At 38.1% G+C, this 24,765-nt stretch overlaps 1 protein-coding gene across 6 annotated transcripts in view; it reads right to left on the bottom strand.

The window, feature by feature from the left end:
- The window catches only part of spir (spire type actin nucleation factor), a 322,402-nt gene extending 297,894 nt beyond the window's left edge, over nt 1-24,508 (bottom strand). For all 6 annotated transcript variants that reach the window (XM_083138861.1, XM_083138867.1, XM_083138863.1 and 3 more), the window contains exon 1: nt 24,207-24,508. In XM_083138861.1, coding sequence (XP_082994987.1) covers nt 24,207-24,468 — 262 coding nt within the window. In that variant the 5' untranslated portion in view covers nt 24,469-24,508. The remainder of the gene's footprint in view (nt 1-24,206) is intronic.
- Between the last annotated feature and the right edge of the window lie 257 nt (nt 24,509-24,765).

Below are 24,765 nucleotides of genomic sequence, written 5' to 3'. Positions count from 1 at the left end.
AAAAAACTGGCAACTTGCTCATGAATCCGACCTAGAAGATTAAGCCAATGTCATTTCAAGGTCATACACCAACACAAGTTACTAAAAACGTGGTTGGTTTAATGTGTCTGGAATGACATTCAGCACAAGCAATTAAATCTATTTGCTAAAACACTTCATATGGCGGAGCGAGTTGGCATGGGAAGTAACAAGGCTTGTTGCGAAAGGATAAAAAACTATCAAAATTCTCTCCAGTTCGAAAAATGTTATATCCTGTTGCATACAAACCTTATCATGTGTGTATGCAACCCAGCGATACAAATCCATCATTCCAAATGGTATATTCTTTTAACGAATACTAACTTCAGAAAAAGTCGTGTTTTCTGTGCAATGTAAAATACACATAATGTTGCTTTGTGTATATATACTCTGTGAATAAAGTGGACTTAAATAAAGCATTTGTCATGTCTAAAGAGGAATAATGAGTTTCGCCCATATACTATTTTCACAAACAAAATACACTCCTTAAAGGGGTATATCTTACTCTATGATAGACACACTAATTGTAAGGGTCTGCTTAAATACCACACAGCATATTCCCTTTAGTGCAGTATTTGCCTTTTAAAAATTAAGACACTGGCAATTCTGTAATAGTATCAATGTTTGTCTACAAAGTCGATTTTTTGCTCGGAAAGGCTAATCATGACCTGGTCTATCATTTTTAAAGTAGGGTTCGAATGACTATGCAAAGTACATTCACCGGGGAGCAATTGATGATATGGCGACAGTTACCAGTTGTGGCTGAGTCACGATTGGCCCTTGCGAGTAGGGTTGTCTTGCAAACAAATGCGTATACATTGGACACATTCCTAGTGTCTGTCTCATAAAACTTATACATGGATACGCTAAAAGCTGCACTAATATTGTTTTAATACTACAGTAATTGCTATAAGCAGTACGATACATTATTACTTGTGGCAAATGTGTCTGAAAGGATTTTCTTGCAATTCTGTAGAAGTAGCAGATATATGTAGGTCAAGGGTGAAACACTACAAAGAACAGGTACAAATGTTAATGTCCACGATATGAAAAACAAGTGCTCTTGCAGAAGTGTGTTTCCACAGAAACACAATTTCCTGTCCTTCTCGTCAACTTCAAGTACAATATGTCGTTTCTAGTGCATGAATACGGTTGTTTCCTTTTTCTCATTGCCGAAGGAAAAAAACGAGTTTACAAGACGCAGACCTACAAGAAGGTAAACATTGTAAAACTGTTGTTTAGTAACCCGACGACCGCTAAAAGGAAAGAGGTTCAGGAAACCTAAAAACGGCATCCTGTGAGTGTGTCTAACTTCATGGTCTTACACAAGAAGTTCATCGCAGACAACGCACACCAAAACGGCGGTAGACCTTGACCCCTTGTAAGTTCTTGCCAAAGAAGTGTTCAGCTACCAAGAGAACAATGTCAGAACGAGACCAGGGTTTTGTTGTTGAAACGAGACAGACCTACAGTCCATACCAGCTAACTTTAGACCAGGCGAACGAGAACAAGTCTCTGCGCAAGTAGTGACGCGAGATGGCTCCACCAATGAACAGTGAAACGGGATTGTGTAATGGGCGACGGGAGTTACCCGATTTCCTCCTTTCGCTATACAGCGTTGCAAACTTTTGAAAAGGATAATACCGAATGCACATGGCAAACGGATCGTATTTTTGTCTCCAGGTCCGTACGATTGGTTTAAGAATTTCTTAGGGAAATATTAGGGATAAAACTGTATTTAGCGTACGGACTAAGGTCTGGACCGTACGTCCGTACATGTACGGTCAGGACCGTACGACTGGCAACGTTGGACTTTCACCACTCGATTTCCTTCCCCCCTCTGTCGATATACGCGGCACTGCTCTACAGTTAGCTGGAACAGGGTATAGGAAAACTCGAGGTTTACTAAACCAAAATTACTTTACTGTAAAGACCTTTAATTGACCAATCGGAAAGCTCCCTGATTATACTCTCCTCACAAAAACTTTAGGCACAACAAATTTTGAACATTTTTATAATAGGCAATATATGATATGCACGGTGGCTTGTTGTTGCATTCCAAAGCCGTATCTATCACCTATTGACTAACGCAACAATACTGTCTGGCTGCCTTAGCCGAGACCATGGACTGAAGTGCGCATGCGCTAACCGGACGCGTTCAGTGGCTAAATAGGGATGACGTAGCTTTGGACAGGAAGCGGGTTCCTTGAAAATCATCTGCTGTAGAAACAGCAATGAAGTTTCAACGTACTAACAGCCAAAATACATACACAGATGCTTACGAATGATGTAAGGGTTAAGTAAGCCAGTCATATACTATATCAGCAAACAGAACATATCAGGAAAGTATTCATATCGTCACATTAGTAGATAAACTTGTTTGTAAAGCAGTAGCCTTATTTTAGATCATTCAATTAAATTGATCTTCTTAGTAAATATTATAATTAGCACAAATGTAAACAACATTAATCAGGATAGTATTTAATAATAATAATATTGTTGTATATAGTATTATAAGTATAAATGTAGTAACTGAATGGCTTGTGATATTTTCTAGCAAAACGAGGGTGTTTTGTAGAATGTGCAACAGGGGACAAAACGTCCCAATTTTCCTCATTACACTTCGAAACGGTTTGGTGCCAATTGTAAGAGCCATCACAAACACAACACAGAAAGCGGTAATAAACATAACAAGCAAACCCCCACAAGCGAAATACCACAGTGTAGTTCGGAGAGTGCTTCTCCCCTCGCGTTTGGAATCGTCCTTTCCAGGTAGTTTCGTCTTCCTTGGCCGGACTGTACGTATTAAACTTTTTGTACTTCTCTTATCGTGATTGGAAAAAAAATCATTAGTTGCAGTTGTTCAGGGTGTGACAATACATGTGCAACAACTACAAGAGTATTTTGTACAATATATGCTGGAGCTGGTCCCCTCCTGTGTGCGTAGCCATGCATCTAGCGGTTGCATACATTCGGGATAAAACTGCGATTTTCGAGTGTTCGAGTCAAAATGAGAACAGAAAAAGTTGGGTTTTTTTTCCTTACTACTTCTATACGCTGTGTAAGTGTTTAGTGTCACTCCGTACTGTATGTTTCTGACATTAGAATTTTCGGAACGAGGGTGAGAACGAGATAGGAATTTACAACACGATGCGAGACCGAGAGAATCGATACAAACGCCTCACATACGAGAGACTGCCACCTCTTGTCTCGTCTGGACACCATGCCGAATTTATAGTTCGTAAAATATAACTGATACATAAAATGTATTTGAAGTTAAACTACATATATCAAAAGCGTAATTTATTTGGCGTGAAAAGAGGCTAAAGTATATTTTATATGCATATTGAAGTGAATTATATACAGAGTGGCCCAAAAAAGGTAACTAAAACATTTCGGTAACCTTCTTTGGGGGCACCCTGTATATTTGATACAGTCAATCTCCACGTGATATTATACTGCGAAAGCTGCAACTCCACAGTTCAACATGTTCCTATCTCACTTTACAATCTAGATCCGGCCCCCATCAACATTAGCCCGCCTGGGTAAAAATGGACTCTAAATACACTTGGACGCATTAAGCTATATCACGTGAGAACGCGAAATGTCCTTCGGAATCAATTTTTGTGCCTTTCCCAGGCGCCGGCACCCCCCTCCGCCCTATTGGGCCCGACCTTCGGACCCTTGCGGAGTAAGTGATGTCTGTTGACAGATGATTTATTGATTTCCAGAGATACCTACACGACCAGAACGGTTGGCGCCAAAATCGGATCGATCTCGGAGCTCTTAAGATCGACTTCTTGCATATCGAAACCCTAGATTTTACACGTCCCTTCCAAAGGGAACCTTCCGTATATCTGGTTGCGGAGAATCCCAAACCAAGATGTAAACTTACGTGCCGCATTTCCTTTAGCCAGTGCTGAGGTTGCACTAAGTAAATGTTTACAGCGCTGATTGCTTCTTCTGACGTCCACACAGGAAGCAACATGAACAATATTGATTCCACATCGATGACGTAATTCAGAGATCACAGCGTGGTGGTCTAGGATGAAAGGGCGATCGTGTTTTGTTCAGAGATAACTTCTGGGTTATTTTTACCTCACAAGAGAACATAAAGCTATAGCAACATGCTTCAGTGGCTTGGAAAAGGGGATATGACAATAAATGAGTTATTTCTATATTGTACAATCTTTTCATACAAAAACATTGTTACTATTATGACCATAAGAGGGAGCCTTAGCTTTTTATCACCAAATGTACTACTTGAATATTATAAAACTTGAATCACTTCTATATGTATTCTTGTAAATATGGAATTGATTTATGTTTCATAATACATCAATACTGAATTTTATGATAAAAGTAATAAACAATCTCTGATGGACACAAGGTAAGAACATGTTTACAAATGATCTTCTCTTTAAAGGAAAGTTGGGTAAGTAGAACCTATGCTGAACACAACTAGGCAAGAATAACAAATTTCTACATCGAGAATCACATCAGAAAGGCTCAGAAAGAGAGTGTCATCATTGTGCAAAACAATGTTTGAAACCTTGAAACTGCTTGATTCAACATTTTCAATATTTGGAACATTTTTTTTAATGAACCCAGGTTATAATATCAATTTACTCATTCCGAAAGTAAATTTATTTCCTGAAACTCCTGTACAAATATAGGAATTTTAAAAATGTACCGATTTCTTTCAATAACGTTTCACACTGGAAATATTTAGATTGCGAAAATTTTCTCCCAAAAATTCGAAATATAAGGTTAATCGTATATTCTTCTGAAGCAGATATGCATTCTTTTTAAACAGACTTCATTTGCTTGAAAAAACTGTAAAATTTTTAGGCTGTGTTGTCACTTTAACCATAGCAGTTCCTTCTTCCATAATTAACATATACGAAATTCACAGCAAGGTGAAAGAATTCTCCTACTTTAAAAAGAATACACAATAATAGCAGAATATAAATGGCAAAAACTTTTCAAGGTTTCTTCGGCATGCTATAAAAACACGGATAATTGTTGGTTAGCCAACTTCCACTGGCAAAAGTTGGATACAAATATTCGAAGTTTCTCTTGAAACAAATTACAGGTAAAAAGGACTATTCATTCAGTCATTCATTCATTCAAGCCCGCCTCCGTGGAGGAGTGGTTAGCACATCGCGCTACCACGCTAGAGGTTCCGGGTTCGAATCCCGGCCTGGGCATGAGTGTTTGTGAGAGTCCCTTCATCAATTTCATCATATAACTCATCCTCATCTTCGCGATTAGCCAAAAGTGTCAGAAAAGCGAAGTAAAATAAACGAAATCAATAATTCAATTAATTCATTCATGCAGCGTTCCGCCGTTAATTTGGAAGTTAAACTAGTGTTTCTAAGAGCATTCCCTGACATTTGCTAAGAGACTCGGCGGCAAGCGGCCCGGCGTCAGCGCTGGTCTTTCCCGGTGAACGGGTCCGCGACAGTCGCACGCTACAGCCTTTATTTTCGCTCTCCCTGCCTTCGCTCTCTTTCCCATTCTGTTGACGTTGCAGACTGACGCCAGTATAATCCTCCCTCGGAAGTTGTGTTGTGTCGTGTCCGTGTTTTGAGGATTGTGGCTTAATATGGCACCACAAAAGTTTACATTACAACAAAGGATTTATCTTGTCGAGTGTTACTTCGGAAAGAGGAATTGTGGAGAAGCGCGACGACGTTTTGCAACGAAATTTCCTGGTGTTCCCGTTCCACATAGGACCACTATATTGAACCTCGTAAAAAAGTTTAGAGTAACAGGTCAGTTCTGAATAAAAGTGGAAAGAAAAATGGGGAAATCTAAAAAATAAAATTACGAAGACAATCCGCACACCATCCGTGAGTTAAAAGACAGTATTGTATGAGAAATCGGGAGAATTACAGTAGACGAACTTGCACGTGTAAATGCCAATTTCCTTCGGAGATGCCAGGAATGTGTTGCAGCAGAGGGACATCATTTTCAACTCCTTCTGTAGTCAAGCTTAGTACACAATATGAAAACTAATTTTAGTAGCCGACTGTTGTCACGGATCCCGCTTATACAAGTGCTGACGCCGGGCCGCTTGCCGCCGAGTCTCGTAGCGAATGTCATGGAATTCTCTTAAATAGCTTACTTTTTACAGCTGTTCTTGTTTTAACTTGCATTAAGAGAGATTCGTCTTTATCACTTTGTAACAATAGTAAGCACAACTTCCAACATAGACAATTTAACAATTAAACATGCACTCACTATCAGCGTAAACGCACACAGGTGCACATGATAGCTCCGCTCAGCACCAGTCGCCGTGGAGCGCCTCTAGGGGAGAAATGTGGAGTTTCAGCCAGAACACAAAATCGTATTTGTAACGCCGAAGCGCCGAGGTTGAAATGATCGTTGCGGGCTATGCTTTAACACACTACATACTTTGTATAGTTTCTCCTACTGCATGACACAAAAAAACATTTTGTCTGAAATAAGATCTACTACTACTGTGCGTCTGTGTTGCAATGATGCCAATTTCATTCGTCTTTCAGGAACAACCCAACACGTGGTATTCCTTGACTTCCCAATAGGTATGAACACGAAGAAAGACAATTCAGTAAAATGAACAGGAACTGAAAAGGCTTTTCGTAATAAATGATTGCGAGTGAAATTTCGCAGCCCAAGACCTATCTGGATGCCGTGCTGAGAATTTCCAGAAGTTGAGATTTTTTTTTCGCACTTATTTTTTCACTTAACATGTCACAAGGGTTATATATTCATTTGGCCAATTCTCAGCGTCGACTGGGGAATTTCAATTTTTTTCATTTCCTCCGCTTTGAGTCGCCTCCGTTCTCTCTTTTATAACGCACGCACACGCAGTGTGGAGATATGAAAACTGGTCTACACTCGAAACAGAACGGGGTAAATGGAGGGGTTGACAAATCATAACCAAAGTGATCCCTATAGGTGCCATAAATTCAAATTTAAAACGCACACAAAATAAGCTGCATATTTGTCGAATATGTTTCTTTTGTGAGTTACCCGGTGGGACATGACCATCTATATGTTTGCTTATTTGAAGATGCTTTTCTCTCTCCTTGGGCTAATCGGGGCGATGAGGATGAATGACGATTTATGGAATTGATGAAGGGACCTCATACCAGCGTAGAGCTCGAATGGAACCTTGGCGAGATTGTGAGTCGACCACTCAACACATTGGGCCACTGAGGCGGTGACACTTCGTTATAGGAAATATGGTATAAAGAAACTCATACATGATACAGGGTGAGCAAAAAATCATGTGATCACAAATAATCCGTCATCACATGCAACACGACATGCCATTCATTATATGATCAGCTGATGGATGTGTACTGTGCGATATCTTTAAGACGCATATTGGACCCATATTCTTCAAGGAGACCATGGACATGGTATTCCTCTACGTCCCATACAGCTCACGGCACTGTTGATTGATGTGCTCGGAAACAGCATAATCTCAATAGGTATATGGCCAACATGTTCGCCCGATCTCACGCCTCCAAATTATCTGGGGGTTTGATGAAAATCTCTGTTTACAAGTGAAATTCCCATCCTCTGCCATAACTACAGAAAGCCATCACAATATTTATCAGCAATATTTTCCCGTTCGAACTGCCACGTGCCATTGAGAACCTGTCCAGACACATGGATGCACAGACGAGAGGACCGTTTACAGAATTTATTGCAGCAAATACGATTGTGGTTTTTGTATTGTCTTGCCAGGTGCACAGTGACTTTTGGTCCACCCTGTACAAATAAACTCAAAACTGCTGAAGAATCATTACTTGCACCAGGGTTTTCAAAGACTTCCCAAAATTAAAAATCAATTAAGTTCGATATGCATCTGCAATGTAAGGTCGTTCTTTGCACATGCATTGCAACCATTCTAAATCTTGAACTTCAAGACAGTAGAATCCCATATCTGAGTATCTGAGTTGAAAGTTGACACGTCCTTTCCCGTATGACAAATATTTATTGTTGTTATTTTATTTTTAATATGTGATTGCTGTGCTTGTTCAATATTTTAACATAATTCGAGTGATGTTAGAGGATACTTATATATAGTGGCTTGTCTTGTTGGTTCTTTGGTGGAATTAAGAAAAGTGAAAAAGTATGATTTACTGTTGTAAAAACTTGAGAAGTTGAATTATGAGGAGTTACAATTTAGAACAAACAGTTGGAATTATACATATAAGTATTTTGCTTGCCAATAAGTCAATTATACTTCCTTAAATCCATCAAAAGTTAAATTTAATTTGATTTATCAATGAACGAAGAAGGCTTTCCTATGTTCTGAGTGACATCTAGTGGAGTTTCATGTAAATATATTATTGTGTTTATTTTAAACAAGGTTCTATTATTAAGAAAAGAACGTGTCAAAATAAATTCTCAAACTTTGCTGAATTACCAAAAATAATAAAACATTACTACTAGTAACATGCCAAAGCTGTCTGAGAGAGAAAAGGGGGAAGAATTTCCACACTGCTATACTTCTTTAGAAGCGTAAAGAAACCCTTCATTAAACAATCCAGTGCTACCTTCTTGAAAAGTGAAATTACTACATTTTAGTCAGCGTAGAATGAGTCAACAACTTACACCAGCTGCGCAGCACAGCCAACGGAATTACTGTGCATTTCTGTTTGGTAAGTAAATACATGAGTCTGTTCATTAGTAAACCACGAAATGCTTCCACGTTCCTGCAACATTGATATCAAAAATTGTTCAAACAATTCTAACGTATTCTTTATTACGACATGCACGCTTCTCTGTATGCTTTATTTAACATAATATTGACTATTAGAAGTGTTTCCATATCTAAACACTCTCGTCTGTGAGTTACTGATACCGATCTACATTTACAAATAAGAAATTCGATACACTAAAATGCCAATAAGCATGAAAGGTTTTCTTGTTTGTTTTGTTTAGCGTCACTTTTCTGTCCCTTTTGGCTAATCACGACTATGAGGATGAGTGACGATATGAAATGGATGAAGGGACACTCATGTCCAGACCGGGATTCGAACCCTGGCGGCATGGAGGTCGGCATTAAGTGTGTTAATTCCACTGATCAACATAGTGTCAATAAGGTCTGTGTCAAATACCCAGAAACTCATAATGGTTCAGCTGTAGCGTTACAAATTACTATGAAAAACCAAAGTGGGGTGTAAGGGGGACGACCTTCTCTGAAGGCTTTTAAATGTCAATCTCCCTTTCACGTAGTATATCCTATGCTGAATTTTGACGGCTAACGAGGCCCTGGTGCTTGAACCCACATTTACTATAATAGTCTGTGCGTGCCAGGGTTGTTAAAGGCCCAGAAACCCAAAAATTATAATTTTGTCGCCTTGTAATCAAAGGGTCCCGGGTTCGATACCTGGTGGAGGCACATAGTGGTTCGGATCCCACTTTAAACTGTAGGTCCAGTCCCGATTAGCCTTTCTGTGCATAAAGTGGACTTAAAAAAACACCAACTCAATTCTAACAACAACAGGAGCGGAACTATTTTCTAGCACAATTTAAATTCGGTCCAAGTTGCTCTTTGTTTCATTTCAGTACGGAACTTGGACCGTATTTAAACTGATCCTGTAAAAAGATTATTTACGGTCCAGAACCCATTTACGCTTGCTGACTATCTCTCCTGGACCGGAATTGAATTTATTTACAATTCCTGGACCTTAACAACCCTGGTATGTGCCATCTGGTACTTGCTTGTCCTTTCATCCTATCATTATTCATCCCACAAGTGGAAGAAAATCGACGTACAATAAATTAAATCAAATCAAAGTTCAAGACAAAGTGTGACATTACTTTCGTCCCACCCTATACAATTCCAAAACTACCGAATGGCGACAGGAAGAAAAAATCGCAGGTTTGAACCTTTCTGTCATGTGGATTTCGGGCTCGGAAATAAATTGACGAAGAGAAAAACCAATACTTTTGTTCCTCTTCTTGACCCGGTGCTTATGCGGTGCACGACGTTGTCATCCGAGGCGAATCACAGCCCCATCATTCAAGGTCACAGAGCAAGCTAGATTGCGTGACCTGCAAGCCTTGTGATCGCCTGCATAGCGGTTCCCAACTTTTCTCGTCTGGGGAGAGTTGCCCGTTAGGGCAGGTGAGGTGCATCGGTGAGAAAGCAGGGGAAAAGTTGTTTTCTGGAAGTTCGTTACGAAATTCCTCCACGTATATCTATCGCGTGTGTATAACTCGGTGAGCGACAATTCAACATGCTTGTACAGTCGAGTCCAAAGATATGTAACGAAATTGTCCACGATCTCCATAAATTATGAACATGACTGTACAAACATGATAAATTCTTGTTAATCTGCAAGTTATACGTGTATGATATACTATATTGTACATTAATCAATTGAAAGTATTATAAAGGGTTGGATTCAATTGTTAGAAACATAGGAGCTCCTAGATGGCGCACTGACAACGCTATTATCTTGTAATCAAGGGGACCCGATTTCGATCCTCGGTGGAAGCACATGGACATTGGTTCGGATCCAACTTTAAACTGTATGTAAGCCTGAGTGGATTCAAAAATAAACATTTTTGATAAAATCACTTAAGAGTTCAAATCAGTTCAAAATACCGCGCAGAGTATTATTCAGTTCAAAACGTCGAGCAGAGTCATTGAATCCTGCAACGCTTAGTTCAGTTCAAAACACCACATAGAATTAAATTCAACCGATCGAATCATGTAGCATTGAAATGAAGTGAAAACATTATACAGGGTTCACTTCAATTTGTAGGACCACAGGGTTTAATTCAGTTCAAAAAATTATCACGCACAGTTCTAGTCAGTTCAAAATATCAAACATGGTTAGATTTAATTTATCGAATCGTTCTACGGGGTTCAATTCAGTCCAAAACATCACGTACAGTTCGGTTCAATTTCAAGCGTTACACAGGGTTAGAATCAACCGATCGAATCTTAGAGCGTTCAATTCAGTTGAATACAATACAGTCTCTTTCAATGTGCTAAATTGTACAGTGTTATTCACTTGAAAATTGTTTGATCGATTTGCTTTATTCTACTTCGTTTCTTGTGCCACTTTTGGCTAATTTGCAAAGATGGGATGAGTGATGGTATGATGAAATTGATGAATGGACACTCACAAACATCCATGCCCAGGAGGATTCGAACCCGGGACCCCTGTCGGCGTAGCGCGATGTGCTAACCACTCCGCCACTGGGGCCGGCTTATTCATTTGAAAATATCACAAGACACTGACTGAATAATCGTTTGGATTTAGATTAAAATCACCTTCTCCTTTAAACGAATCACTTCCTTCAATCGGTTCAAGAAATTCTAACGCTGAAATAAATATTTTTCCCATCACCACAGCACAAGTTGTTCACAGACTCAGAACCGCACGTTCTCTTTACTAAAATGGACTAAGAAATGCCCTTGAGATAAGAATCAAGAGGCCTCTTAGTCCAGCAGAAGACTTAACTTAATCGGAATTGAGTCTTTTCCGGGTTAGACAAGATGGCGAAATTTATAGCGTCGTTTGTTGCCGCAGTGGGATAGTTTCACCGAGAGTAGTGTAGGGGAGGTTAAAAAGTTAAAGATTGGAAGCCAAGACTGGGTGGATGGCAAATGGAGAAAATAAAGAGAAAAGCCTCAAGATATCCAGTGATTCTCTCTGGAAAGGAAATTGGATTTTTGTAGACGTTCTATAAATGGAGAAAAATGGACAGACTCGGCCGTTGGAAGTACATATTGGATGAATGTGAGGGGAAGAAAACTAATAGCTTTCATTTCAAGACGGAAGATGGAGCGCATATTAGTTCTGGACATGTCCACGTCAATCTTGTAAATACCTGAGTGTTCTTCACTTATGGCATGAAATTTAATACACGAAAACTATAAAACATCAACAATTTCTAAATATTCGTCTGAACATTGAATTTATTGAAGTTTTATACAGTATTCAAGTACTATATTTAGTGATATAATTGAAACTATCTCTTACAGTCACGAGTAACTGGGAGTTTTCCTGTAGCACATCTATGTATTTGTGTAAAAGTAAGCATATTACGTTACTTTTGCTGTTACGGTGAATGGAAGTAAATAGGAAACGAAACAGTAACATTTTTGTATGTTTTCACGTCCCTGCTTATATCAATTGGATACACACATGGACGTCCGCAGGATTTTTTCCAGGGAGGGGCAAGGAAGGTATTTTTTTCTCGGGGGGGGGGGGGCAAACAATGCACATTTTTCCCAATGATAGTGTTGTTTCCTCAAAAAACATTGCTTAGATTTGAATTTACCATGTTCGCGCAATAATTAACACATATTATCGTGGCTGAAATGAAATTATATGTGTGAAATATATAATTTTTGGATGACTTTCATTTTCCAGAGGAGGGCGAAGGGTCCCCTTGCCCCCCCTTTCGGACGCCAATGGATACGCACCCTCTCTCAAGCAGTGGCGGCGATTAGGTACCAAAACTGGGGAGCCAAGGGAAGTAGGTTGAAGAGACCATAGTGTGGGGGCAAAAATTGGAAAACTTTGCCCCCTAATCGCCCCCAAAAATACAATTCTAGAGCATAAGGAGAGTTTCTAAAATTATATTATATAATTTATATATCATATATTAAAATTTAATATGTATAGTTTGCAAGACTCTTAATAAGGAAATAATTTTACTTTTTTTATTGCTTCCTGTTACATAACAATTATAAATGGAAAGCGGTTTATCATAATTGTCCGGAAAATTAAATTTTGTTTTGGTGAATCAAATTTGAAGTAGTAGCCACCTCGGTAGTTGAACGCCATGGAGATCCATATGTTGCATCTAATCATCACTCATCCTTATGGTCGCATTAGCCAAAAGTTGAGGAAAAGCTGTACAAGAAAGAACATTGCAAGAAAGCGAATGCAAATACGAACTATCAAATGTTAGCATCTGTTCCAACCTGTTCGCGGAGTATTTAAAATGTCAGGAATTAGATTTTGTCGTAGGTCAATGCTTTCCTGTGCATCGCTTTGATGTATGTTAGTACAAGGACTTGCTCACAGAAATATATTAACGAGATTTGCTGAATGTTATTTTTCCCATTTGGTTATGGCAGGTGTTTTACTGAAACCTCCAGGCTTTCCGATCCAGGCGTAGTATCACTTCTTCAATGCCATCCATCATCTGATATCTTTCTTACTTCCCGAATCCTTTCCCCGTAAATCATTCCTTCTTTAGCAGAGAGCTCATTCTTAGCCAGTCCCAGTCAATTTTTTTTTCTCTTATCACTCTTCCAGCTTTCGCCAACTCTTTCCAACACAGTTTTATTTCCTTTCCTTAGTTCTTTGTTCAAAGTTCCGCAAAAGACACTTCTTCATTAAAAGTTTCCTTCGCCATTGCTACAGTAACATTTCATCACAACAGCATCAGCCATGAATGTGACTCAAGTCGCTCATGAAGTCACAGACGGTAGGGTGCACTCATGTATAAAAGACAAAGGTGCATATAATGTCATGAACTGCGACCATGAGAAAAATCTAACAAGACATCTTAGGGTTGTGTATCATCCATTATTCAATAATAACAATAATGATTATTGTTCAATAAATTAACAGCCGGCTAGGTCGATTTTAGAACTCGCCATCGAAGTTCCCGGATTGAAATCCAGACCTGGCACGATTTTTTTTTCCAGTCAAATTGTGAATGCGGGTTCATTTCTTGCTCTCTGATTGGCTGTTGGAAAGTTACGGTGCTCTGATTGTGAGAATATCTTATTTCCTATTTTCAGCGCAAATTTGCTGCTTTCTAATCTAATCTAACCTAACCTAACGTACAGCGCAAATAAGATATTCTCACAATCAGAGCACCGTAACTTTCCAACAGCCAATCAGAGAGCAAGAAATGAACCCGCATTCACAATTTGACTGGGAAAAGAAAAAGCGCGACCTGGCCATTGGTATTATTTCTGGACATTTCTTCATTAATTACATTCATCACTCATCCTCATCGTCGCGATTAGCCAAGTGGCTAAAAATGATGCCAACAAACAAACTTTGAAAACCTTATTGAATTGCTTCATTAATTACAATGATACACAGTACTGAATCTATCAGCAGAAATGTACGATGTACAATAAGCAACATATGTGCTTTGCACTGGAAATGCAAACATGCAAGCAAGAAAATATCCAGATCCTTCTATAAATTGCTGCAAGGAATGAAAGTTACTTTGACTGCTACAAGAACAAGATATCACATGTTACGACAAGAAGCATGATATGAATCATACTTGTAGAGTGCCTTATCTCAAGAAGGGAACAACTATAAGAAATTGTCTTACATCAGTTTCTGTGATGAATGAAGTTAGCCAATGGCAGGTTTCTTGCGAAACACCCTGTACTTCTAAGTACAATTATGAACCGTGTGCACGCACAGCATAGCGAACTGATTTCTTGCCGGCACAAAAACTTGAGAGACAATGTGACAATGCAAGATAGTGGTTATAATGTGGAATTTAACGACTGCACTATTTGCATAGTGGTGTTTGTAAGATCACGTCACCGCTTCTCTTAACCTTGATGCCTAGAGAATATTGCTAGGAGATCATACACAGTAACGGTAGTCTCAACGCACCCAAATATGCAATTCGGACACACCATACGAATAACATAACGTACAGTATAATGCTGCTGTATGTTATTACAAATTTCTATTTTAATTTCTTAGTCATTCATATATCGTTTACTTACATGATTGTTATTTTTTGTTTCACTAAGTATCAATTGTACATTACATTGTGTAATTATGTTCTAACACCAGACTTTTTAGTCATTGCGTAGCAGTAAAATAAGTTGGCAGAAAAATAGAATTGTAAACAATCAATTTTCACACCTCGTTTTCCCTAGTTCTCATTATTTCACAACCTTTTTAGTTTTAAAATTATACCAAATGAAAAATACCACCAGACACAGGTGTGTGTTGTAGGTACAAAATTAAATTGAAAACATCCGTTTTTACAAATCTGATCTCTTGATTGTCAAATTAATGGACGAAATCTGTATTAATATGAGTAGTCTAGTTTGCTAAAAATGCGAGATTAAAAATCAATGCCTTGTCTAGAAACGATGTGCTTTTGTTTGTTACTAGTAGTGGACATTCTCATTCAAGGCTATATCTAATCTAATTCCACACTTGAAGGAATTGGTTATGTATGTATTCTGCCTAGAACGAATACAATCTGTAAGTACATTTTCAGGAATCTTACAGAATTCACAAACCAAATCGATAACGAGTATGAATGGCTGCTACAAGAACAAGATATCACATGTTACGACAAGAAGCACGATATGAATCATACTTGTAGAGTGCCTTATCTCAAGAAGGGAACAACTGGAAGAAATTATCTTACATCAGTTTCTGTGATGAATGAAGTTAGCCACCATTATGGCTTTCCATAAATCCATCAATAAAGATTTAATTGAAGTTATGACATTTGACCTTGAAATAGGGTTTTAGTTTTGTACAGATTTAACTACAAAATGCATGTATTTGACGCTATGAATATGTTATTCGTCAATAACGCTGCATTTAATTGATTATAAATGCACACAAAATGATCTGCTAGATTTATTGGTGTCAAAAAGACTGTATTTGCAGTGTTTCTTCATAGAAACATCTTAAATTATGAGGCTCCCTTAATATATTTTTCTGTCCTATACATGGAAATAACTTCATGGTTTTATATTATCATATTAAACAGTGCATTTCAACCGTGAATTAAATTTGACTATGGACATGTACACGTGTTCTTGTGACCAACAAAAATGGTTATTCGATTCGATTTTTGTTATTTACCGTCGCTTTTCTGCCACTTTTGGCTTATCGCGACGATGAGGATGATGAAGGGATACTCAGGAAAAACATCCATGCCAAGGCCGGCATTCGAACCCCAGATCCTGGCGCCGTAGAGCGCTGTGCTATAAAATTTATTCAAAATTTTTGTAGCAGTGTATTTTATCATATGATTGAAAATCGGCTCTGATACTCTCAAGAGTAACATGGACGTGCCCATAAGCATTCATATGATGTTTTTATGTTCATAAACTGCTGGTTGGTCGTTGGTTATATGCAATCTCATTCTCCCAGATGTAACCTAATTCAGTAAATTAAATGGGCATTCTGAACGCTATATTTAGTTTCAGGAGTTTTGTGAGCTGAGACGGGAAAGATTGACCTGCATGTTTTCAGCCAGCAGTTCTATAGAAGTGACACACGAACGAAGAATCTTTTATCTCTTCTTACTTGTTTTGTCAATAACCAATCACAACAGTCCATCAGGACTGTGGCCAATTTCAAAGACGGCGTAGCAACAATGGAATAACGGACACGTGCAACAATTAACCAATCAATAGATCTTGTCAAGCGTCCCAGTTTACATCAAATCTTTAAGGAACGTTGATAGTCTTCCTGTTTCCAAAACAAGGAAACACTAAGGCTTAATCTGTTAAATCCTTGCCTTCATTCTCAGCATACTTAAGACAGGAATAACGGTATACAAGAAACCTTGAAAAGCTGGGAATAAATTTAGATGCTACAATGGTTAATCTTCCAGGTGTTCAAACAATTAAGACGCGAAACAGAATGGAATTCTAGGAAAGAAAAAAAAATCTCAAGGGGAGAGAGAGTAACGTTTTCACTGGTTTAGTCCGGAAGACAAAAAAAGTTTTAAGGAGTATTTAACCGCAGGCAGAGGTAACCTGAGGAGAACCCTGATTAAAATTCACGTCACGCTAAAATACAAGGCGCAGTGAATGCAGTAATGGTAGCATAATAAAAGGTCATTTCCTCTTCGCTCGACTCTTCCGCTAGTATTTATTGACCAAATTCTCGCTCACAGGTATATGTGTATTGTTTTTATTGCTATGCGCAGGTTAATAATGAATCCCATGTTGATCCCCTGATTTTAATGAATGTAATTACCGTACTGTTTGTGATACAAAGTCTGCATCCACCCGTTAATTTCTGGTTTAGGGTTCATTCATTTGCACGTGGCGCCTCTGGGCAGGAAACCAATCCGTCGTAATGCATAGATGCTGTAAAAAACGCTAAAAAAAATAACACACGCTTCAAGGTTCAGAAAATGTCTAAACGAGGCTCCTGCAAAAACTCTTACTTTACCAGTTTCAATCTAACATCTGTCGTCAATCAGTTATTTCGCCCGCCAAAATATGAACAAATAGGAAGCTTGGCTCTAAGCGGGCCAATAAAAATGCGCATCAGCAATAGGCATTTTTTGGTTATTTTACTCATGTTGACACTTACTATGATATGAATATTGGCGGGAAACGCATGAGAGAGAGACTGTTCATAGATCTCTGTGAAAGCTATGGTACTCTCCAGATAAAGTAGCGCAACCCCAACTTTTAGTGATTATAACATGTGTGAGAAATATTCAAACCAGCTTTTTTGCATTATACAGCCTCGCCCGTTCAGATATTGTTAATAATTTTATTGCCAGTGTATTCCATACAGGAAATTCTACAAACGAATCATTTTTTTAGAATGGTCATTTCGGGGAAGAATAAGGTATACAGAACAGAATTACCCAAGCGTAATCATTTGAAGGTTTGTGATTCGCATCATACTAATACGTGGTGTGCGACGATTAAAAGTCGCGTGCCCAATAAATTTAGAAATAGCAATTTTATGGGCGAAGGCAGAAAGTTATATTTAAGTGGCGTACAATCTTGATTAGTAACACTAGCTACAGATAAGAGTATAATTACGGTTGTCTGTGGTAACATCAACAGTCCAGAATTTTGTCCACAGTCGCAGGTAACATGTGTCTAAGTAATGACCATATAAACTTATGAAAAATCATGTGAACATATTTCCTTTTTGTATTTTAGAAATTATCAAAGTACTGTCATTAATTTTTGGTTATAAAAGTTCATTCATTTGACAGCTAATATGTACTTCACTGAACGTTGACGAAGACCAGAATTGGAGACAGTTCCTATTTATTGAATTAGGGTAACTGTTAACTTTCGAAATTCGAGGAGTTTCAAGCCCAAAACTCACTCTTTCGGCACACCCTTGAAGACAACACTAGTATTTTTCAATTAGTTAAGCACAGTTTCTAACGTTACTCCAAAAAAGTAAAGCGTTCTAAAAAAATAAGGTTACTTTGTCTAAAAAGTAACGTCACTTTGTCACCCAATATAGATGTCACATGGTTGCTCAACTTTTCTCATATTATGATCATGGCACTTTTTTTCTTAATGCGCTTCCAATTATGGGGAAACAATTCTCTCCCTTTGTGAAAATTATAACTATCTTGAACCTGGTGGAAAAGAGCCCATGTGCGTCTATAGGTTTCTTCCTATTTTAGCGGCATCCAGATTAATGAAGGAATCCAAAATATATGACTTCGCTTTTTCCTTATCAGTGACGCGGATAAGCGTTAAGCTGGAATTTCGCTTCCTTACCTTGTTTTTAAATAAACGTACGTGAAATAAATGGTTACGTCTAGCAATATCCTGAAATTGCTGCGATTACGTTAGCAAAACAAAATACAGCTTGTTTTGATCGTTGGATATGAGAGATTCGTTCTAAGCCCAAATTATTCCTATGTTTTATACGAAGAAGAAGAGGTTTCGATTATTATTCTTTTGCTTAATTAATCAATACCCTGTGCTTAAATTATATTAGGATAAAAATAAATTGGTAAAAATATTCCCCAAGCTTATGACAACGAACACACAAGTTTAAAAACATATGACAACGAACACACAAGTTTAAAAACAAACTTATAATGATATTTAACATTAAATACCAACAATTGTCCTAAATTTTCTAACATAAAGTTGGTTGCAAAGATGACGTCACATTCATTTTTACTTTGGATCCATTTAAAGAAAGAATGACACTTCCTAGGACACAAATTCAAGCGATTTAATAACCTAAAATGATATCATTCTCAAATGACGCACTGGCTCATCAGCGGTAATGAAGTAAAATATGCGAAATTGGTCACGGTAAGTTAGAGGTTAAAACAAATAAAAAACAGCATAGACTTTGTAAATGACACACGTTTCGTCCATGCTCCATTGGGATTTTTTTAAAAAGTGAAATGTTGAACTTTCTAGACATGGCTTGTTCATTAGGTAGGGAGATGTTTCACAGAGATTTTCTGCGCAAGTATTGTTGGAGTTCTTCCAAAATGTCTCAGGTTGGTCTGCTTCGATTTACAGCGCAAAATTACAATATAGATCACACTGTGGCAAGTCGATTGCAACCCTGGCACTGGACAAGGTGCTCATTCTGGAGCCTCCTCTATCCTCCCTTGTCTGGAACTCTCCCAAGAATCCTGAATATGGTTTCCTGGAGAAGAGGTTGCCGCCAGGAGCACTCGGGGCCTCACGGTTGCAGAGAAACTTACTCACGAAATGCCAAACTGTATGAATAAATACAGTACACTTCCTTTGAAAAGTCGTTTTGTCATTCTCTCATTGGAGAAGAAATGGTACACAGACTGACGAGACTAGAACTGTGTTTCGATATATCGATATCGAATTGATACTTTTAAAATGTCGCAGCAGCAATATCGTAAAAATAATGGCGTCGATATGTCGAAATCAATATCGATATAGACCGACTTTTCGATACACGATATATCGAACTTAGATGTAGAAAAATCCGTATCTCATAGTCCTAGACGAGACTTGGCATCTCTCGGTCTCGTCCCGAGTTGTAAATGGCAATCTCGTTCTCGATTCTTAACATCTGTCTCATTTTACATTTCCCTATTAAAGGGAAATGGTGAATCAGTAACAAAAGCACACTGCCTCACTTGCTCACCCGATTCGAACTTCGAACCTTTGATTTCGCAAAATCTGTACTAACAATTGACCCTGGTTAAGTGGAAGACAAGGCATTAATGCCTTAACTTCGCCATGTAAACAAAGTCGTTAATAAATAAATATAATAAATATAAAGTTCTGCTTACCATTTAAAATGTATAAATTAGCACACAAATATGAACGTGGCTCAGAACACGTCAATCGGATAAATCTGTATTGGTGATATATTTCTTTTAATCAATGTTCAACAGCTCTTTAAAATGAAAATAGTAACATCGACCTTCAAGAATAACAAACAGACTATAAATAAAGTGTATCAGTAGAAGCAACTTAAGTTTCATCTATTCGACTAAACTAGTAAAATATTGTTCAGTCAATATAACAGCCATTTATTTCCATTAACGATAAATAAAATTAATGTGATGGCAGCAAACACAGTTGTCTTGATACCAAGCCAATTATCGTGACATTAATAGTCACAGTTTAGCAATTAAAATTACACCTAAGGCAATTATTTCGCAAAATAACAAGACGAAGGTTCTAAAAAAATATATGACATACTTAACTCCCAGGTACTTTTAGTCTCAGAACAGTGAGGCATGAGATATAAAACTGGGTTCGAGGCTATAATATCGTGTGGATCCTGCAGCCTTTTAAGACGTTCATTGAACACCTACACGCACAACAATTTGTCGTTCATTACGCTAAAAATGGGCAGCAGAAAGTCGTATATCTCCTCCCCTCTTCCCCAACTAGCACGAACAAGTTCCCGTTTCAAGTTTGCTTCATGAATCCGCCTTCTCAATTTTTCAAGCCCAAGGGAAAACATTGCATGTTCCTGGTAGGGGGCGCGATTGCAAGAAAGCACAATTGTTGGTGCTGGAGTCCAGAGGCGAGGAAGTCGAATATTCATTGCGTCGCAAGGTAATAATCGTTACGTTAATGGTGGTTATTGAAAGCCTGCGGGACCTATTGCCTGTATTAGTACCCGTTTCATACTTTGAAGACCTTGCATGCTAAACAGAACGTACCTGGTGGGCGTTCCGAGACGTTAAGAACATGTTTACAAGTCTCGTCCATCCATACACAGGAAACATTGTTTTTTTTTTCAAGACACGAAGTGATGTAGCATTGAGATTGTGCATACGTTATGTTTCACAGATGTGTGCAATCTCATTTCCGAAGGTTTCGGGTTCGAGTTGATTGTGTTTGCCCCTTCATCAACTTCGACCAATCATCTCTCATCGTAATTAAACTAAAATAAATGCAAAAACGACATAAATAGGCAAAATACAAATCTCAGCGGAGAGACGAAACATGTGTTCGCAATTATTTTTGAACATAATTTGTTCATTCTTTCAGTTAAAACTGTTCATCAACATTCACAATACTAGGAGAAAACAATTCACAATAATACGAGAATAACAAATGTACTCACTAGACAAGAAATATAAAAAAAAAAGTTTGGTGGTTGACCCCCCCCCCCAAATATGTGAGGTATAATAGAATTAAAGTGTGTAAAATTAGCTTACTTAATTCTCTTCTATTCACAGTATTTATGTAAATCGTAAAACTTTCATTTTATGGCCCACAGATGGAGAGAATTGTTATGGAGATATCGGACTGCACTATGTTGTAACGAAAAACTTCCATGAATTTTAAACCCACTCAAATATTAGGACACGACTCGAAAAGTACACCAAAATAAGTGAAAGCTAATTTGATTTTGCACTGCGAGTAAACAGGGAAAATGTTAACACATATTTGGAATTTTTGCAAATTATTTGCAATATGCAGAATACCCAAATTTTGATGACTGGGCTTGCAAAGAAAATACCTCAATACGATTCCCGGTTCGGAAAATCATATTCTGATTTTCGTACATCTACGACGGTCGAGAAATTTCAAATGGTTCTGCATTAAAAGTGGCGAAGAATCTACTTGGAAATGTCGGTCATTTATTCCAGAAATGCGAAAACAATCACAGTGAGAAAATGTAGCTATAGAATTCGAGATTTCTATGTGTATGTAATCAATTGCCAGTGCTGAAATAATAACAATATTGGACACTAACTAACTCTCTAGCCTTCTTAAACCCGAAGGTTTAAGACTGCAGCAACACAAGCCTTCTATCTGTCCCTATCTTGAGCAATATCTATCCACTCTTTTCCACCCCCCTACCGATTTCCATTAGGTCCATCTCAACGTTATCCCTCCATCTTCGTCTTGGCCTTCCTACAGGTCTCTTACCATCATGTTTCCAAACAAGAATCCTGTAAACTCCCCTTTCCTCTCCCATTCGTGCCACATGACCTTGATTTATTCATTCTAATAATATCTGGAGATGAATATGCATTATGCCTGCCACCCCCCAGTTAAGAAATTTGCATAACGCATCCCCCAGCTAGAAATTTGCACTTCCAGCAGACATCAGCAACAGCGAGAGGAAAGAGCAAAGCTACTTTTTAAACTGGTTTCACGAAGGTGAAGCAAATGAGAAGAAAATCACACTACAAATAACTCAACAAAATAGTTCCTTGTATTTCTAATACGTATTTTCTCACATATGAAATTAGTAACTGCCTTATGCCTACAGGAAGTGTTTCCTTCATAGACAGAAAAAGTAGTTTCACTTATTCATTACGCCCTATATTCTGAAGAACACTCGAGGTAAATGTTTGTAAAATGCCGAAGAAAATAAACGCCACTAGGCACCTAAAATTAGTCACTGCAGAAACTCGGAAACGTTCCCTAAAATAGAAATGCATTACTTGACTTCAGAATATTCTTCCTTACTTTACAATAGATTTAAAAAACTAGAAAGCTAATGTTGCTACGGTGCGCTGAGTTAGAATAATTTCATCTCGTTTCAGCTCCTGTTCAAGACAACAAATGTGTCCTGGCGTAAATAACAATAAGATTTCATGCAAATAAATCTATGAACAAATGTTTTCAAATGACATAATAACAGATGTAGAATGGATGTAGTTCAAAAGGACATGTACGTGCAGAGGAAAACATGTATTGTACTATCTATTAAGAACTTTCTTCCTTCCCCTTTAACTACGTGAAGTGTAATTGAAGAGGGAGTAATCCAATTGTTTATTATGAATGGGAAGAGCCTGAAGAATCCCACGCTGTGTCATTCAGTTATACAATACGATTCTCATCGGACAGAACTTACAATGGAAGCTAGTATTTAAGGAAGAACCACACTTCGTAAAAAAACGAAGAAAAGTCCTTCTCTAGAGTTACGTAGTTTGCTGCAATATAAACCTCGGACAAGTTATCGATCAGTCTTGCCCAGTCAGGTTCCCTCACAACCCTGGTTTTTCCCCTAGCGTGCTTCGAGTCAGAACATTTTTTCACCGGTTATTTTCTATTTGACAGCTACAAATGCACTTTCGGAAGCCAGCAACAAAATTACAAACACTGCTATTTCTAAAATCGAATTCGCCTGGTTTCTTAACGATATTTTTAGAGCTGTCACTTGCCATGTTTACATGAAAATGAAATGGAAGTACATTTTGCATAGGTACTGAATCTCGTGGAATGACATGGTTTGTATTAGATAACTATGTCACGTTACTTAGAAATAAGAAACGTGTGTACGATGTATTTTCTTCCACGTTTGTCATCTGATCATAAAATGTGTATAATATTTGTACTTAATTAAGTAATCTGGTCTAGCAAAATGTCCACAGCAAAAAGATTGAATTGAAATGCTGCTGCAGTTACGTGCTCAAGTTTGGGTAAAAATTGGCGCCTAAAAACAAACACAAGTAGTTTTACAAATCTTAAGACCGAATGTAATTTTACCTATGAGCCTATCATTTAATGTTTTCAACCGTACTGAAATATCTGTTAGTTGTGACAGTTAAAATATTGCAAGTAAAATCGATTTATCACACATGCTGTGTGTGCAAGGGAGACTTAATATTTAACTCGATATGGTTACGGGAGAAACAAAATGGTGTAAATGGGGCAATTTTGCAACATAGATGAAACAAATGTACACTGAAAATATCACGGATATATTCCGACAAAGTGAAGAATCCAGAGTTAATTACAAATAATCGCATAACTGTAAGAAGAATTTGACTTTTAATGCACATAGTTATAGCTTAGGACAAACAAAAGCGGCGGATTAGAAGAACTTTGTCAGCTCAGGAAAACAAATCAATAATGACAACGAGTTCGATGCTTTTGACAAAGTAAACATTTCATTCTGCACTTAGTGGCGTATTTTTAAAGTCAAATATCGAATGACAACCGGATAACTGAGGCATTACAAGACCACCTAAGGTAGTAAATAAAAGATCATTTTGCTTACCTGTCCCCCCGCCGGCGAATACTGTGTTTGGATGCACCTGTCCATCCTTATGAAGAAGCACATGATCCAGTTCCGACACCTCGTAACACCTCTTCCGGTCACTACGAAACGCATTCGAAAAGCACTTTGCACACTGGTAACACAGAGCCCATGCATGCTCCTCACTAATAGGAGCGTTAAAGGAGATGAGGATGTCTTCAAGAGTCACACATCCGCTGGAGTTCAAACTACACCGCGGAGTTACTTTAACATCTGCCGCCATCTTTGCTCTCTCGCAACCGACTGCCGCAACCTTCCGTTGCTCATCGCGAAGTGAGCGCAGTTTTTACCGAGGTCCACTAGATGGCTCTACCGAGCCGACAAACCTCGCGTTATCGCTTCGATAATCAACTACATAATCCAATAGGTAAGTCGACGATTTAAAAGGCAAGTAACAGCTGATTTGACTGACAGTCATTATGTTCGTTCTCTTCGTGTAACTGTATTCGAAAGAAACAGTTCTTTCTTTGCATTTTGATTATTGTCACCCGGTCTAAATGACCGAGCGTGTTAAGAGTTT

The sequence above is a fragment of the Lepisma saccharinum genome, chromosome 17, assembly GCF_977018435.1.
Source record: "Lepisma saccharinum chromosome 17, izLepSacc3.1, whole genome shotgun sequence".
NCBI classification, from domain to species: Eukaryota; Metazoa; Arthropoda; class Insecta; order Zygentoma; family Lepismatidae; genus Lepisma; species Lepisma saccharinum.
This window is presented reverse-complemented; position numbering and strand designations above follow the sequence as displayed.